This window comes from Pleurodeles waltl, chromosome 9, assembly GCF_031143425.1.
Source record: "Pleurodeles waltl isolate 20211129_DDA chromosome 9, aPleWal1.hap1.20221129, whole genome shotgun sequence".
Taxonomy (NCBI): domain Eukaryota; kingdom Metazoa; phylum Chordata; class Amphibia; order Caudata; family Salamandridae; genus Pleurodeles; species Pleurodeles waltl.
The window spans coordinates 915,244,172-915,261,901 of NC_090448.1; the positions used below are offsets into that span (position 1 = coordinate 915,244,172).

At 50.4% G+C, this 17,730-nt stretch overlaps 1 protein-coding gene across 1 annotated transcript in view; it reads left to right on the forward strand.

Moving 5' to 3' along the window:
- Positions 1 to 17,730, forward strand: part of PAPOLA (poly(A) polymerase alpha) — an 858,334-nt gene that overhangs the window by 822,976 nt on the left and 17,628 nt on the right. Inside the window, exon 21 of the mRNA XM_069208274.1 lies at positions 8,285 to 8,344. Coding sequence (XP_069064375.1) covers positions 8,285 to 8,344 — 60 coding nt within the window. The remainder of the gene's footprint in view (positions 1 to 8,284; positions 8,345 to 17,730) is intronic.

Consider the following 17,730-nt stretch of genomic DNA (forward strand, 5'->3'; position numbering starts at 1 on the left):
AGTCCTCCTTCTTCGCACTCAAAGAAGAGGCACAAGAAGAATTAGTCCAAGAGGACGATAAGGCGACTCTGGAACTTCGACATTCCACGCACAGTGCCATGGAACACATGCTAGGGTCCACTTATTTTGCGTCTCACCCTGGACCCCCCCTCATTCTGGGAGCTGGAGCGACCCCCACTCAATTTAAAGAATTTTACAAAGTCATTTGCCTCGTATTTGAGTGGGCTGCCCCTGCTGGTAAGCCTTTCTACCCCGCAGGGTCCGCCGGGGCCCCATCAGGTTCAATGCTGGCAGCTTTGGTGCTGTTGGGGACCCCAGGGCCAAATATCTGATATGGATCGAAGCTGGTTCCACACAGTCGGCCTCCTCCAGAGTCGATCCCGATGTCAACGCTCCCCCCACTGCTGGCGCCCACCGGTGGTGCGAGCCCCAGTCTCATTCCAGAAGATTCGGAGCTGGTACGATGACGATTCGGACTTTGACAGCACAGACACAGCCCAGATCTGTACCTGGGGCTTATTACGAACAGCCCGGCACAGGTGAGGAATGGGAGGGTTCTGAGGACCCTTTGAAATATGGATTGGAGAAGGACTGGTTTGAGGATCTATGGGAAGCAAGTGGACTGGATACTTCTCCAGATACTGGCATGCTCTCACCACCTTCTGTGGCTACGGAGGAGGTGGCATGATACACCATGGTGGTGCATAGAGCAGCCGAGGTATTGGACCTAGAGTTGCCTACGGTGCCAGTCAGGACGAACATCCTGACAGAGGTGCTTCAGCTGGGGGCTTCCACATCAGAACCGATGTTACCCTTCAACAAAGCCTTCACTGATGTCCTGCTGGGGGCGTGGTCCAAACCCAGCACAGGGGCTTCTGTAAATAGGACAATCAGCCGCTACCATTGACCAGCTCCTACTGACGTAGTTTCTTCACCCAACACTTCATGTCTATTGGGCTGTTTGTCCCATAGTTTATGGGGTACAGTGGCATAGGTGCTGCCCCAGGTCCTGGAGGGCTTGCAGGACACTCGCTCAAGCCATCAAATATGGGAGAGACGCAGCCAAATTTACGATGTGTGGTTTGGACATGACAGATTCGCTGGATAGGGCAATTTGATCGACAGTGGCCCTTCAACGCCACGCCTGGCTTCGTACTTCTGGCTTTTCGGGGGATGTCCAGACAAACCTCATGGACATGCTCTTCTATGGCTCACACCTTTTTTGGAGAAAATGCAGACTCTGTACTTGAGCGGTTAAGGGACTTCCGGGCTACAGACAGATCCTTGGGCCTCTCAGTGCCAGCCACTGTCCTCCATCTCAGCATCCAGCACGAGGCCAAGGTCCTGGTACCTTTAGAGCCAGAGGGTCTAGCAGAAGGTCCTCAACCACCCAGCCCCCCTCCTCCGCAGCACCCAGGTCCTCCTAGTGTGGTTTTGCAAGATCAATTTCATTTCACTCACTGGCCGCCAATAACATCAGACAAATGGGCCTTGCAGATAATACAGAAGGGCTATCCCCTACCCTTCCAGTCTTTCCCTCCCTCTATGCCTCAATTAAAAGAACGGCGGATGGAGGACCCCTTAATTGTGCTCTGCAAGGAAGTTATGGCTCTCTTGGTCAAGGGAGCTATAGAAAGGGTCCCGATGTCAGAAGTAGACAATGGTGGTTCTTCCCCGTACTTTCTGATTCCCAAAAAGATCAAGGGTTTTTGCCCCATTCTGGATTTGCGTGACATCAATCTCTTCCTCAAAAAGGGGAAATTCAAGATGCTCACTCTTGCTCAGGTCTTGTCTGCCCTAGAGCAAGGAAACTGGATGGTAGGCTTTCACATCCCCATCTTGCCCGCCCACAAGTGTTACTTGCGGTTCAAGGTGGGCCACGAACTCTTTCAGTTTGCCTTGCTCCCCTTCGGTCCCACCAGTGCCCCTCAGGTGTTCACCAAGGTGATGGCAGTGGTAGCAGCCCATATTAACTTTCTGAAGCTCCAGGCGATCTGACTGGCATTGAAAGCATTTCTTCCTGTTGTAAAAGGGAAGATAGTGCAGGTGTTCACGGGCAACATCACCGCAATGTTGTACTGCAACAAGTAGGGTGGTGTGGGGTTGTAAAGCCTTTGTCAAGAGGTTGTGCGTCTCTGGACATGGCTGGAACAGCAGGGCATAACCCTGGTGGTTCAACATCTGGCAGGTTCTCTGAATGCTAGAGAAGAAGAACTCAGCCGTCGGTGCCTAGCGGATCACAAAGGGTATCTTCACCCGGAGGTGGCGCAAGGACTCTTTCAGCAGAGGGTAGAGCCTTGGTTAGATCTGTTCACCTCTGCAGAGATGCGCAATGTCAGCAGTATTGCGCGTTGAAGTTTCCAAGGGGGCAATGGCTCGGTGGCGCTTTTCATCGCGAGTGGAGTTCAGGCCTCCTGTACGCTTTTCCACTCATACCACTTCTGCCCAGAGTTATCAAGAATGACCAGGCCCAAGTATTCTCAGTGGCTCCGGATTGGGCACAGAGAGTCTGGTATCCTGAGCTTCTGAAATTGACCATCGATTCTCCAATCAGGCTGCCTCTTTGGGAGGATCTTCTGTCGCAGCAGCAGGTTAGGGTTCTTCACCCAAACCCGTCAACTCTGCTCCTTCATGCGTGGAGAATGAACGGTAGCAGTTGATGGCTTTTGACCTTCCTCCTGAAGTCTGTAAAGTTATTTTGCCAGCCATGCATCCCTCCAATAAAACGGTATACGCCTGCCATTGGAAACGCTTTGTATATGATTGAACAGAAAGGTTTTTTGATCCTCTTTCTGATATCCTTCTCTTTATACTATCTCTTGCCCGGCAGGGTTTTGCCTTGGGTACTCTCAAGGGCTATCTTTCTACCTTATCAGTATTACTTCGGCTTCCTGATCAGCCTTCACTTTTCATATCTCCCATTGTACATAGATTCCTCGAAGGGCTTGTGCATGTGTCCCCCTGAGCCCTTTGTTATGCCCCAATGGGACTTAAATCTTGTCCTCTCATTTCTTATGTGAACTCCCTTCGAGCCCTTACACAGCTGTCCATTCTGGCTGCTCACCATCAAGACAGCCTTTTTAGGGGCAATAACATCTTCCAGGAGGGTGAGTGAGATGCAGGCTCTTACATCCAATCCTCCGTAACTCACCATGTTTTCAGATAAGGTGGTTCTCAGAACTTGTGCCGCTTTCCTCCCCAAGGTGGTTTCCCCATTTCATCTGGGTCAGCCCTCTAAAGAAGAATAGCGATTTCACTGGCTAGACCCAGAAACAGTGTTGTCGTTCTACCTTGACTGCACAAAAGATTTACGAGTGGATGACCAACTCCTTGTGGGGTAAATGGGAGCAAAGCAGGGTCAGGCAGCTAAAAAAAAAAAAAAAAAAAAAAAAGGAAAAAAAAAAAACTAACCATTTCGCACTGGGTCGTTCTCTGAATTAAGATCTGAACGATGCACGCGGATCTGACCGACTCCACCCAATGGCACATGCAGGGTACTGCTCAGCAAAAAATTCCAGATTTGTTTCTGACACCAGGGAATTCAAAAGTAAGGCATCTGCAGCTAGATAGTCTCTACTGAATAATGCGTTACCAAACGTAAGTAACTTGTTCTTTATTTCTTTACCTGCCTTTAGAAGTGGATATGGAGCTCCGCTCCTTTTTTTTCTTTCACTCTGGAAGAGAGTTTTTGCTTCTCATTTCCCAGTGTGCAATTGTAGGATAGTCCCCTCTTTCTGGCATGGTTACCCCCACTTTTTTGCCTGATATTTGTGTGTGTTTTCACTGGGATCTTGCTAATCAGGACCCCAGTGGTTAGGCTCTCCGCTTTAAATTTGGTTGTCTTGTTACTTCTTACACCCCACAATTGGCATACTGGTGTACCTCTAAGTCCTTGGTTGGTGGTACCTAGGTACTCAGGATATTGGTACACAGAGGTTCTCATTGGGCTGCAGCATGTGTTATGCCACCCATGGGAGCCCATGCAAACTGTCTGCTGGCCTGCCATTTGCAGCCTGCGTGGGAAGGTACATGAAGCTTTCACTGCTGGTCACTGCACCAGGTCACTGTAAGTCACCCCTGTGGTAGGCTCTTTCAGCGCAAAGGGCAGGGTGCAGGTCCCTGTGTGTGTGGGTACCCCTGAATGAGCAGAGATGCCCCTATGAACTCCAGTTCAACGTCCCTGAACTTAAGTGCAGGGAAGCCACTTTAGCTATGTACTGGCCACTGGTCACTCACTACCTGTGGTCCGGCTAAATAGTGGTACCTCTGAATCTGGCCATGTTTGGTATCAAACATGTTGGAATCATACCCCAATCCTGATTCCAGTATTGGTGGCATGATTCCATGCACTCTTGGGGTTCCTTGGAGCAGTGTTTTCCAACCTGTGGTCCGGGAACCTCTGGGGGTCCACAAAGCCTTCTCTAGGGGGCCGCGACTGCTTAGAAAATTAAATAAGATTAACAGATTAGGTCCCCAGCTTTCAGGACTGACTCAGTGAGGGGTCCCCGGATTCCAATAATGATTCAGTGTGGGTCTCCGGGATCCAGTAATGATAATGTGCGGTCCTACAGAAGTCAAGAGGTTGGAAACCACTGCCTTCGAGGATCCCCAGTTATGCTCCTACTAGTCCTCCGGGGTCCTCGGGTAGCCCTCACTGCTGCAGCCCCCCAGACACGATTCTGTCCTCCTGCTGCTTGACCAGCTCAAGCAGGAGACAGAAGAACAAGGGATTTCCTGTGGGAGAGGGGCGCAACCTCCTCCTCTTTGGAAAAAGGTGTTACTGGGCTGGGGAGGGGTAGCCTCTTCATACCACAGGGCTACTTTTAAGGGTACATTTGGTGCCCTCCTTGCATAATCCAGTTTGCACCAGTCCTGAGACCATTGGTCCCTGATCTGGTGCGAAACACACAACGGAAAGGGGGAGTGCCCTCTCCCCAGATAAGGTCCACCCCTAGGGTGTAGCCCGGCGTTCCTCCAGGTGGTCACTTGGTTCTACCATCTTGAAACCAAGATGGGCAAAGGCCTCTGGAAGCATCTGACTGGGTAGGCCAGGTAGCTGATGTCAGAGACCCCACCTGATAAGTGGTCACTCTGGAGTGACCAAATCACCTTTTTGGGTTATGTAGGGACTCACTTGAGAGTGGGCTCCCAGATTTGTTGTGCAAGACTCCAGAAGGACCTCTCTGCAAAGACATCTTCTGCTCCTGGCCACAGGAACCGCTGCTGGGCAACACAGGAACCAAACAGGACTGCAGCGCCTGAGAAGACTGCTCCTTGCAAAATTGTTTCCACTGCTCCTGTCAGCAAGCTGCAACATTTTCACAGCTGTGCATCCCCTGGGGTCGAAAAGACTTCAGTTGCACCAAAGAAGCACAAAGGAATCTCCCTTGGAGTGAAGAAGTCACTCCCCAGCACCCACAGGCACCTAAGGCAACAACGTCTGGCTGGTGGGATCTTCTATCCTCCAGATCTGCGAAGATTCTCCAACACAAATGGTTGGTTTTGAGGGATCCCCTGGACCCTCTCTGCCTTCTGTCCTGTGTGGGAGACTGTAAGCCCTTGCCTCTGCTACTGGGTCAGAATCCCTGTGCACCACGACTGTTACACCAACCAAGGCTTGTTGACTCCTGCTCTGTGGGATCTTCAGGCACCAAGTAGCCCCGGTCTCCAGCACTCTCCTCTCCTCTATGCTGCTCCAGCAACGTGGAAATATACTTCATGTGTGCTGACTGGGCCTCACTATGACTTACTGTGCCTGCTGCCATTGGGTTGCTTGTGGGGTCTCTGACTGTTTCTGCTGGCTCTCCTGTCTTCTGAGGGTCAGCCTGGACTCCCTTCCTAGGGTCGAGGCCCTAGGACCTTGCTGTTCCTCCACAGCTCTGCAAAATGTCCACAGGCTTCTCTTGCATTTTCTTGTGCTTGTTGGTGGCCATCCTGACCACTGACCTGTCTGCAATACGGTGAGCATTGAGGGACATCTCGAAGGCATGTTCAGGGTCTCTTCTGCAGCTCCTGTACCCCGCAGCTGGACTTAACCTATCACCATCGACCCAGATCTTCAGCTACAGAAGTGGGTATTGTCTCCTGCCCCACCACTACAGAGTGACCAATACCCTTTTAGGGTTACTTAAGGACTCCTCCAAAGGTGGGTCCTCAGATTTGTTAAGCAAGACTCTACAAGGAACTCTCTGCAAGACATCGTCTGCTCCTGGGCTCAGGAACCGCTGCTGGTCTGCTTTGGACACAACACAAGTTTCCTTCTGGTAAGAAGGCTCTCATTGCAACATTGTTTCTCCGGATCCTCCAAGAATTCTGCAACATCCAAGGCTGTGCATTCTCCATGGTCACAAGGACTCTGTTTGCAGCTGGAAGCACGAAGAATTCTCCCTTGGAGTGAAGGAGTCACTCACCTGCATCTGCAGGCACCTCAAGACGACAACAACCGACTGGTGTACCCTTCTGTCCTGTGGACAGAGTGAAAGCTTTGCCCACAGGTGGTGGTTCTGTGGTCATCTTCGGGTCTCTCTTGCCTTCTGATCCACTTGGGAGTCTGTGGGCCCCTGCTGCAGCCACTGGAACACAGCACCCCTGTGCATCACAACTGTAGCTCTTGCAAAGGCTCATTGGTTCTTCCACCAAGAGATCTTCAAGCCTCCAGTACTCGAAGATCAACCTCTGTTCTGCAACTCCTCTGACATGGGACTTCTGTTTTGTTGTGCTGCTGAGGCTTCCTTGTGACTCCCTGTGTCCATAGCCTGTGGATCACTCGGGGGGGGGGGGGGGTTCCAACGACTTCTGCTGGGCCTCCCTCTGTGCTGAGGGCCAGCCTTGACTCCCCCACCCTCACAAGGGTAGAGTCTCCTGGATGTTGCTGGTCCTCAAACACTTGCAAATCCATCTTCAGCTCCTGCGTGCATTTGCCAGTGCTTGTTGGTGGCCTCACTGGCACTTACACACCTGCAATCCAGCGACTGATGTGGGACAGCTCGTAGGCAGCTCCTAGGATCTTCTGCAGCTCCTGCACCCTGTAGCTGGACTTCCGGTTCCACCAACCTGCATGAACTTCACCTTTAGGAGGGGTGGGGGGGGGGGATTGCCACCTATACCCCCTGAGCACCTCCAAGGGTGCTGGACTCTTTTTCCCTTACTTTTCAGGTCTTCAACATCCGGGATGTCTCCTTGGGTTCCATTGGCCTTGTCCACAGGTCATGACAGCAGCTGGGCAACCAAGGCCTCCATTGACTTCAGCGAAGGTTTGTGTAGGTGCACTGTCTTCTGGGTATCCTTGGGTGGGTACACTCCCCATCCTTCCTCATGTCTTTGGGTTTTCTTCGGGTCCACTGGGAAGGGTCCTGAAACTCACAAATTCCAACTGTGACTTCCCTGTGTTAGTCTAGGGGGTGACTGGGTAGGTAACCACTCTGCACCCAGTCACTGGGGACACTTGCTGTACTTACCTCTGGTGTTTTCGTTCTCCCCCAGCCCCTAGCTAACTACCACACTTATCTTGGTTGGGTTCACTATTTCACATTCCACTTACTTAGTACATGGTTTGCCTCGCCCCCCCCCCCCCCCCCCCCCCCCCTCCAACTCCCACCCCCTTCTCCGTGTGGGGCCCTGTACATTGTATGCTATTTCTGCTTGTTCTTTGGTGTATAGCTCCAAAGGGAGACATACCAATGCTAGTCTAGTAGTTAATGCTGTAATAAAGAATCCTTTATTTTTTAAACACTTGTGTGGTTCTTTCTTGTATGAATTAATGTCTGACTACTGTTGTATTGCAAGGGCTTTATGTTCCCCCTGGATGAGCTTTAGCAGCTTCGCTTAGCTACCCTTAGAGAGCTTTTGCTACCTGGCCTATCACTAAGGGTTGGCTGGACTAAGTATAGGTGTACACCATAAACTGTGCCAGCCTTCTACAGTAATCTTGGGTAATAAGTGTGCTAGAGTGACTTAAGATTACATCTGTTTATGTGGTGCGTGTAAATCTTAATTTCTGCTTTAATGTTTGTTAATATTTGTTAGTAATATGTTAGATTGTTTCTAACCTTAGTGTAATGTTGCAGCTCTTTTTTTCTAAGAACAGAAATTAATACTTCAAATTTCTAAGATTGCACAATTAAAAAACAAATGTTGTAGGATATAGGTGGGGATCCACACACAACTCTAGCACCCCCTACAAAGTCTTTGGAAAATATTGAATCTGTAATTACCTTTGTGGCACAATATGTTGTTGATAAATAAAATGTACTTTAAGCTATAACTCATACTTTTATCTCTCAAGGAATTTGACAAAGAGGCAGAGGGATCTCATTCACCAACAGCTGTCATACCAGTTTCTCAGGTATGGAACTTGCAAATCCAGAATTAAATGTGGTAATAATCACTAACAAACCTTTGTAAATGGATATGAACTATGCCCATGCTTTTTGCCCTACTGCTTAATCGTTACGGACCTTATAGTTTCTGTACTGTCCGACTTTCGTCAAAATGGTATTGTCGTGAAAAGTCATGGTGGTGTTTTGAATGTTACAATCCTGTTCTACATGAAACCAGTAATGTTGTTATATCTGCTGTGTGTGTATTTACACTCATTCGAAAAAACAAATGTTGAAGTGAAGTTAAGTAGCCTTGGTTTTAAAAACCTCGGCATGTTTTTAGAAAATTCTAAGTAATTCGCCCAAAAAAGAAAAAAGCAGTTAAGGTGTATTTATTATTACTGAATTAAAACCGAAAAGCCACAGAGATTTGGAAGTAATGGTTGAGAGCACAATCCATAACACACACAACAGCCCACTGCACAGTGTTTCAAGGCCTGGCCTCCAGTGAGTCCCTCCATTCAATGTTCTGCAAGATTCAAATTCCCACACCACACTGACTATAGTCATCTGCAAGAGGGTTGGCTGCAGGGCCTTGCCTTCAGCCAGCCACTGCAACCAACTCTGTGTTCTGCCAGTCTGTTATGTGCAGCTGGGTTGGTTGTGGTTCCTGACCTCCCACTAGGTCCTAAATGGTGCTAACCCCAATGCACATGGTCTTTGGCCATGTCCTGTGGAGGGTTGGCTGCAAGGCCTGGATGCAAACAAGCCATGCTCCCCCGCCCACATGCTGCCATCCCCCACTTGTGGCTGTTGGTCAAGTGCAACAGTAGTGCTCTGAATACTTTATTTCAGGAATTGAGGCTTCTGAGGGCCAGTAGTCTGCTGGTCTCAGGCAGGATTCACAGAGTTAGCATGTGATTTGCCTGCTTTTGGGGCCCGGGTGCGCACTTACTCTGTGCCCTTATACCCTTTTTTGTTCAGTGCATCTTATTGGGTAATGGTTGCTGCAAAATAAATATTTATGCGATGGCCAGTCACAAATCCACAATGGTGAGAAAAAGCTCCTTAGTCCAAAGGAGCGACTGTTTTTTTTTTTTTTTTTAATTGGAGCTGTGAACCCTCCCTAGATTCATGAACATTTGGAGGAACCTCCAATTTTAAAGATCTTTGGGCTACTAATGAAACCTCTTTATTCCCAACTGGAGCACATTTTTAAAAGCTCATTTGTGAAAATACTAAATAGGTTCACACCAATCTAACAAAAGTGTAATTGTGAGTATAATTATGCCTTTGTTCCATCTTTGGTATAATTCCGTTCAGCTGTGTTTCTGTATTGATGGCCAAAGAATCCTATAGGAAATGGGATTTTCGGACCCGGCTCACGTTTTTCTTTGTGATGGAGACTTCTAGCCACAGTTTCTTACCTTAGAATTTCTCCGGCCATCACCCTGGGTCTGAAAGATTTTTCGTGAGCAGTACCCCCTGCACTCCAGTAGGTTGCTTTGATCGCCTCTGCATGCATCGTCCACACTAGATGTGACCTCTGCTGCACCTTTATAGGCACCTCCGAGACACACTCACACCAGTTTCTTTTCACAACCTTTCACATCAGAAGTGCAGAGCCATGAATAACACTGACTACTGGTGTGGCCAGTGTTATTCAGGGCCTTACAGTGAATAGCCCCGTCTCCTAGAAAAACCGCTCACAGAGTGGGGGATTATGGGTGGTTAAGGAATCTGTGGCTAGATATAGTCCCTAACAGATAAGGTGTTACCAAAGGTAAGTAGCTTGATCATCTGATGGTCCAAGCAGTAGTGCTTTCTGAAAGTGTGCAAAGAGGCCTGTGTTGCTAGCTGGCCAATACCCATGACTGGAACTCTGCATGGTAACGCAATGGTTGCAGCTTTAGCTCTGGTAGAATGATTGCTCAAGCCCTCAGCAGGTTGCTTTCTGGCCAGTGTGTAGCAGATCTTCATGCAGAGTACAACCCATCTGGAGATGGTCTGCTTCTGCACGGCACAACCCTTTTTCACTCCAGCTTAACCTACAAAGGTCCCACTGAGCCATGGTGAAGGGGAAAGAGATGTGCAAGACCTTTTAAAAACCTATTTACATTAGCAGAATAGAAAAGGAGATAGCAAAAAGGTAGCCCTTGAGAGTGCTCAGAGCAGCTCCTGCATCCTGCTAGTGACACATGCCAGATGACATTTGTGGGCCTTGCAGTGGGCCCTGAAGTTCCAGTGGATGCAGCATCATGGGAATCTCTAACATGGTCCATATCTCGGAGGGAAGTTTTTGAGATCTGCAGTGGTGGCTAACGAACGTGACTGGATCAGAGGCAGATCCCTCTTCCTTCCCCTGCCAGAGCCGACAGTAGTGACAGATGCGTCACTCCTGGGCTGGTGCGGCCATCTGGGAGAGGTGGAGATCAAAGGCATCTGGTCTCCGGCAGAGTTCTGACTCCCCATCAGTCTGTTGGAGCTCCAGGCGATCAGACTAGCATTGAAAGTAATGCTTCTTTCTCTCAAGGGGAAGGTAGTGCAGGTGTTCAGGGACACCACCACTGCCATGTGGTACTGCAAAAAGTAGGGCAGTGTGGGGTTGTGGACCCTTTGTCAGGAGGCTCTGCGCCTCCAGATTTGGTTGAAACAACAGGGCTTATCCCTGGTGGTTTACCATATGGTGGGCTCGCTGAACGCCAGAGCCGACAAACTCAGCCAACTGCGTTTAGCCAATTATGAATAGAGTCTCCATCTGGAGGTGGCGCAAGGTCTCGGGGGGGGGGGGGGTGGGTGGAGGGTCATTCACTCAAACCTGTCCAGCCTCTGCCTTCTTGTGTGGAGATTGAGCACCAACAGTTGACAGATTTTGACCTTCTGCCCAAAGTCTGTAACATAATCTTGGCAGCCAGGCGCCCCTCCACCAAAACAGTAAAGGCCTGTCGTTGGAATAAATTTGTGGCATGGTGCATAAACAAGTCTGTTGCCACCCCCTGCCCCACTGAGGTCCTATTGTTAATTCTTTCTCTCGACCAGCAAGGCTCTTCTATGAGCTCCTTTAAAAGGGTATTTATCTGTTATGTCTGCTTTTTTTTTAGGTTGTCTGATCAACCTTCTCTAACTTTCCTATTGTTAATAGGTTCCTTGAAGACCTTACCCATGTTTTCTCCATCCCCATTCATCATACCTTTAGGAAGTTGGCTCTGTATATACTATCTCAAAGTGAGAGATAGGGTGCACAGAGTCCAAGGGTTCCCCTTAGAGGTTGATGGTGGCAAAATTAGATAATCCTAATGCTCTATTTGTGGTAGTGTGGTCGAGCAGTAGGCTTATCAGAGGGTAGTGTTAAGCATTTGTTGTACACACACAGGCAACAAATGAGATCACACATTCAGACTTAACTCCAGGCCAATAGGTTTTTATATAGAAAAATGTTTTTCTTTATTTTAGAACCACAGAATTCAAGTAAGTACATAAATAGTATGGTACTTTGCATACGTAAGTATGGAACTTTGAAGTAAAACAGTAAGGTACACAGTTTTGGCAAAAATGTCAATAAGCTATTTAAAGTGGATACAGTGCAAAAATCAACAGTTCCTGGAGGAGGCAAGTACAATTTAGTTTAGCAGGTAAGTAAAGCACTTACAAGTTCAGTCTCCGGGGCATAGGCAGCCCACCATTGGGGGTTCAAGTTAACCCCAAACACCCAGCAACACAGGGTCAGTCAGGTGTAGAGGTCAAAGTAGGGCCCAAATAACATAGGCACCTATGGAGACTAGGCGTGATCCGGTTCCAGTCTGCTAGTAGGTAAGTACCTGCGTCCTTGGGGAGCAGACCAGGGGTGTTTTGTAGAGCACTCGGGGGTGGGGGGGGAGGGCAGGGGGGTTCACAAACAGGCACACAAAATACACCTTCAGCAGCACGGGGGCTGCCGGGTGCAGTGTGCAAAGGAGGTGTTGAGTTTTGAAAGCAGTGGAGGGATCTGGGGGTCACTCTGGCAATGCAGGCAGGGCACAGGGGGGCTTCTCAGGTCAGCCACTGACTGGACAACAATGAGGGCCGTCTGCTGGTCACTCCTGCACCGGTAGTTGGTTTCTCTCGGGCCTGGGGTGCAGTGCTTTTTCTAGGCTTCGGGTTCTTTGTTACCAGGCAGTCGCGGTCAGGGGGAGCATCTGGATTCTCTCTGCAAGCATCGCTGTGGGGGTACAGGGAGGTCATCTCGGGGTCTCCACGTTGTGGGAGTCGCCTGGGGATCCTCGCTGTAGTGTTGGTTATTCTGGACATGAACCGGGTGGTAGGGTGCAAAGTGTTGGGGGCTCACGCGTCCAGAGTGAGGCTGGAGTCTCTTAAAAGATGGTTTCTTCTTTGTAGTTTAGACAGAGCTGCTGTCCATAGGAGTTTCTTGGTCCTTTGAGTTGCAGGGCAGTCCTCTGAGTTGGGTGAGTTTGCTGGTCCCGCTGGATGCGTCGCTGTTGCAGGTTCTTCGAGTATGGAGACAGGCCGGTAGGGCTGGTGCCAAATCAGTCGTTGTCTCTGCAGGGCTTTCAGGTCAGCAGTCCTTCTTGTTCAGGTCATCAGGAAATCTGTCTTCCTGGGTTCAGGGTCGCCCTTAAATACATAATTTAGTGGGGTGTTTAGGGCTGGAGGGCAGTAGCCAATGGCTACTGTCCCGGAGGTTGGCTACACCCTCCTTGTGCCTTCTCCCTGTGGGGAGGGGGGCACATCCCTAATCCTATTGGGGGAAATCCTCCAAAGCAGGATGGAGGATTTTCTAAGCCAGGGATCACCTCCGCTCAGGACACCTTAGGGGCTGTCCTGGCTGGAGGAGTTTTCTCATTATCTCTTCCTGACTTGCCGCCAAAAAGTGGGTGTTGTGTCTGGGGGTTGGGGCATCTCCACTAGGCGGGGCGCTGTAACACCAGGCTTGAGTCTTTGAGGCACACCGCCAGGTGTTACAGTTCCTGCCTGGGGAGATGTGAAGCACCTCCACCCAGTACAGGCTTTGTTACTGGGCACAGAGTGCACAAATCCCTGCCCCCTCCCCCCCCCCCCCCCCATGTGTCCAGAAATCCATCTGGATGTGGCAGGCTAGCAGAAACAGGTCAGCCTAGCATTAGTAGTTGTGTTGGTATTCCGGGGGCATCTCCAAGTTGCCCTCTGTGTGCATTTCTCAATAAATCCCACAATGGCATCAGTGTGGATTTATTGCACTGAGAAGTTTGATACCAAACTTCCCAGTATTCAGTGTAGCCAATATAGAACTGTGGAGTTCGTGTTTGACAAACTCCCAGACCGCATGCTCTTTATGGCTGCCCTTCGCTTACAATGTCTAGAAATTGACTTAGACACTGAAGGGGCATAGTGATCATGCAGCTATGCCCTCACCTGTGGTATAGTGCACCCTGCTTTAGGTCTGTAAGGCCTGCTAGAGGGGTGATTTACCTATTCCACAGGCAGTGGGTTGTTGGCATGGCACCCTGTGAGGAGTGCCATGTTGACTTAGTCTTTTTCTCCCCACCAGCACACACAAGCTGCGAGGCAGTGTGAATGTGCTGAGTGAGGGGTCCCCAGGGTGGCATAATACATGCTGCAGCCCTTATAGACCTTCCCTGGCCACAGGGCCCTTGGTACCGGGGTACCAGTTACAAGGGAGTTATCTGTGTGCCAGGGCTGTGCCAATTGTGGAGACAAAGGTACAGTTTAGGGAAAGAACACTGGTGCTGGGGCCTGGTTAGCAGGGTCCCAGCACACTTTCAATCATAACTGGCATCAACAAAAGGCAAAATGTTAGGGGGTATAACCATGCCAAGCGAGGCATTTCCGTACACATGGTGTACCAACAAATCTGTCGATCCTAGTCGATATTTGTGGCAGTATGACTTACAAGACGATAAGTTTGCGAACATAGTATGTCCGTGGTTGCTACCCCTTTATTGGTTTTGTGTTCATGGTACACAACCTTGCCGAGTTGACTCGCACTTTTCATTTTCCATTGTTGAGTTTACACTATCTGATAGAGACTTCTAGTTTCAGATTCCTTACCTTAGAATTTCCCCCAGGCTTTAGACTGGATCTGGAGATTTTTCTTCGAGCAATACCCTTGTGCGTCGGTAGGTGGCGTCTGTCGACTCCGCAAGTGGTGTGTGGTGTCGTAGTCACGTTGATGATTTTGGGAGTAGTATACAGACGCCACCTTCGCAGTGACGTCATTTTCTTTCCGCGCCACGCGCTGATCTGGAGAAGAGCTACCCTGGTTTGTTTTTGACCGACTTTGACAGTTTTTCTCCAGATTTTGAGAGACTTTTGGTGTGTCAAGGATGTCCCCGAAGACCAGTTTCAAGCTGTGCGATGTCGGTGATGGATCCTCATCGGGTTTGTCTGTGGTGTCTCGAGCGCAACCACAACCCGAAGTCGTGCTCCGAGTGCCGGGCCATGCACCCGAAGGCTTTGAGGTAGCAGTCCCTAAAGCTAATGGCAGCCCGGCACTCGACTCCGCGTAAGTCACTGTCTTGATCGAGAGGAAGGTCTCGAGACCTTTCGCGGAGCCATCACCATTCGTCGTCTTCTAAATCTTCGGATACAGGTAAGAAGAAGTCGTCGTCGAAGAGGTCCCAACGCTCTCTGACTTCGTCCCGTTGCTCGGCTGATGAGATGCAGGAAGAGCGTCAATGTTGAAGGCCTCCATCTTCGGAGCCTGCGTCTGGGTCAGCTCCGCATTTCCCAGAGTTTCCCGGAGCCAGAGCAACCCCCTATAGGGGTTCGGTTGAGGGGCCTTCGGGTTCCGCACTTGCGGCTTCAGCTCCGGCCACAGAGGTCTCCTCTGGATCTGCTTGCGGATCCGCACTGGCGCCAGTCGCACCCTTGAGACCTTCCTCAGTGCTGGGTCGATTCTCGACACCAGTAGTGCCCATTATCAACATCGACCCAATCCTGATCTCCGCCGACTCTGAGTTGGAGCGGCGTTGGCCGATTCCGCCTTTGTCTTCAAATGGGGCCTATTCCCCCCACGTCGGATTCGGACCGTTTTTCCTACGGGTACGAATTCGGGGTGGGATTGGAGGGGGTCCTTGAACCCTTATGAATACCAGGATGATCCATCTTTGGACTGGGCTCATGAATTGGGCGACACCAGTGGTCTGGATACTTCTCCTGACGCTGGCATGCTGTCTCCTCCTACCTTGGCTACGTTGGAGGGAACGACTTATGGTATGGTGGTCAGTAGGGCAGCTGAGGTCCTTTGCCTTGATCTTCCTACTGTAGAGGTCATGTCTAATCTCCTGACGGAGGGACTTTAGCTTGAGGCTTCCACTTCAGAACCCCTGTTGCCATTCAATGAAGCCCTCATCGATGCCCTTTTGGGTACGTGGTCGAAACACAACACAGGGGCTCCTGTGGATAGGACTATCACACACCGCCATAGGCGTGCTCCGTACGACCCTAAATTCTTGTCCCAACACCCCACGTCTGAGTGTGTTGTAATCCAGGCTTCCTTTTCTTCAGGCGCATTCCCTTCCACACCCCAGGACAGGGAATCAAACAGGCTGGAACAGTTTGGTAAGAAGTTGTTTTCTTCCTCCAGTCTTGCGCTGCGATCTATTTACACCGCATGCCTTTTGGGCCACTTTATCCACTCTTTGTGGGATACGGTTGCGCAAGTCCTGACGCAGATACCGGAGGAGGACTATGCTATTGTCTCCGAAGCTGTGAACGATGGGAGTGATGCAGCAAAGTTCACAATCTGTTGTGGGCCGGACACAACCGACTCTCCAGGCAGATCGGTTGCTACAACGGTGGCCTTGAGACACCACTCCTGGTTGCGTACTTCTTTTTTTCTAGGGATGTCCAGCAGTCACTCATGAACATGCCCTTTGATGGCTCCCATCTCTTTGGAGACGAAGCGGACTCGTCCTTGGAGAGATTCAAGGATTCCCGGGCTACAGCTCAGTCCCTTGGTCTTTCCTCTGCCCCTTGCCCCGCAATCCGCTTTTCGCCCCTTTCGTGGCCACGGAAGGGGCTCCCTGTCGCGTCCTTCAGCCATCGTGCTACCCATGCTGTCCAGTCTCTGCGTGACCAGGGACGCAAAATCCGACGTGGGACAGGGAACCAGAGGTCTAGCCAGTCCACCTCTGCCCCCGCTGCAGCCTCCAAACCCTCCTAGTCCATCCCCTCACTCCCATCCAGTTGGTGGCAGGATTCGCCATCACCTGCCCCACTGGGAATCCATCACTACGGACAGGTGGGTTTTGCAGATCATTCGAAAAGGCTACTCCCTCCCTTTTGAATCTGATCCACCAGCCATGCCTCCATCCTTCAGTCACCTTCCAGAGGATCATTTGGCCGTTATCCGCCAGGATGCTCTCCTGGCCAAGGGAGCTATAGAAAAGGTCCCTGTGCCTGAAGTAGGTTGTGGTTGTTATTCCCACTATTTTCTGGAGCTGAAAAAGGACAAGGGTGTACGTCCTATCCTAGACCTTTGGGACCTGAACTAATTCCTCAAGAAGGAGAAATTCAAAATGCAGGTTCTGTCTGACTTGGGCCCAGAAGACTGGATGGTAGCGTTGCACTTGCAGGACGCTTACTTACTTCCACATCCCCATCTGGCCTGCCCACAGACTTTACCTACAATTCATGGTAGGTCACGAGCACTGTCAGTTTACCGTGCTGCCCTTCGGCCTTACTAGCGCCCATTGGGTGTTCGCGAAAGTGATGGTGGTTGCAGCTCATCTGCGCAGGTTAGTGGTGTCAGCCTTCCCCTACCTCGACGATTGGCTGTTGAAGGCAGACTCGCCCCAGAAAGCTGTCTCTGACCTTCAGATTACAGCGAACCTCCTGCACACGCTAGGGTTCGCTATAAACGTGCCAAAGTCACACCTGACCCCTTCTCAGACACTCCCTTTCATCTGAGCTATTCTGGACACAGTGCAGTTTTGGGCTTATCCTCCCAAAAAGCGAGTCCAAGACATTCAGGCTATGATTCCGATCTTTCGGCCTCAGTCTTGGGTTTTGGTGAGACTGACTCTGAGGCTGCCGGCCCTCATGGCCTCCTGCATCCTGCTGGTTCAAAAGGCCAGATGGCATATGCGGGCTCTGCAGTGGGACCTGAAGTTCTAGTGGGCGCAGCATCAGGGGAATCTCTCAGACATGGTCTAGATCTCGGAGGGGACTGCGAAAGACCTTCAGGGGTGGCTTTCAAATCTACATTAGGTCAACGGCAGATCCTTCTCCCTCCCCCAACCGGATCTCTCTATAGTGACAGATGGTCACCTCTGGGTTGGGGCGGCCACATGGGAGAGGGGGAGATCAGAGGCCTCTGGTCTCCGGCGGAGTCTGGTCTTCATATCAATCGTCTGGAGCTCCGGGCGAACAGGCTTGCGATTAAAGCATTTCGTCCCTCTCTCAAAGGGAAAGT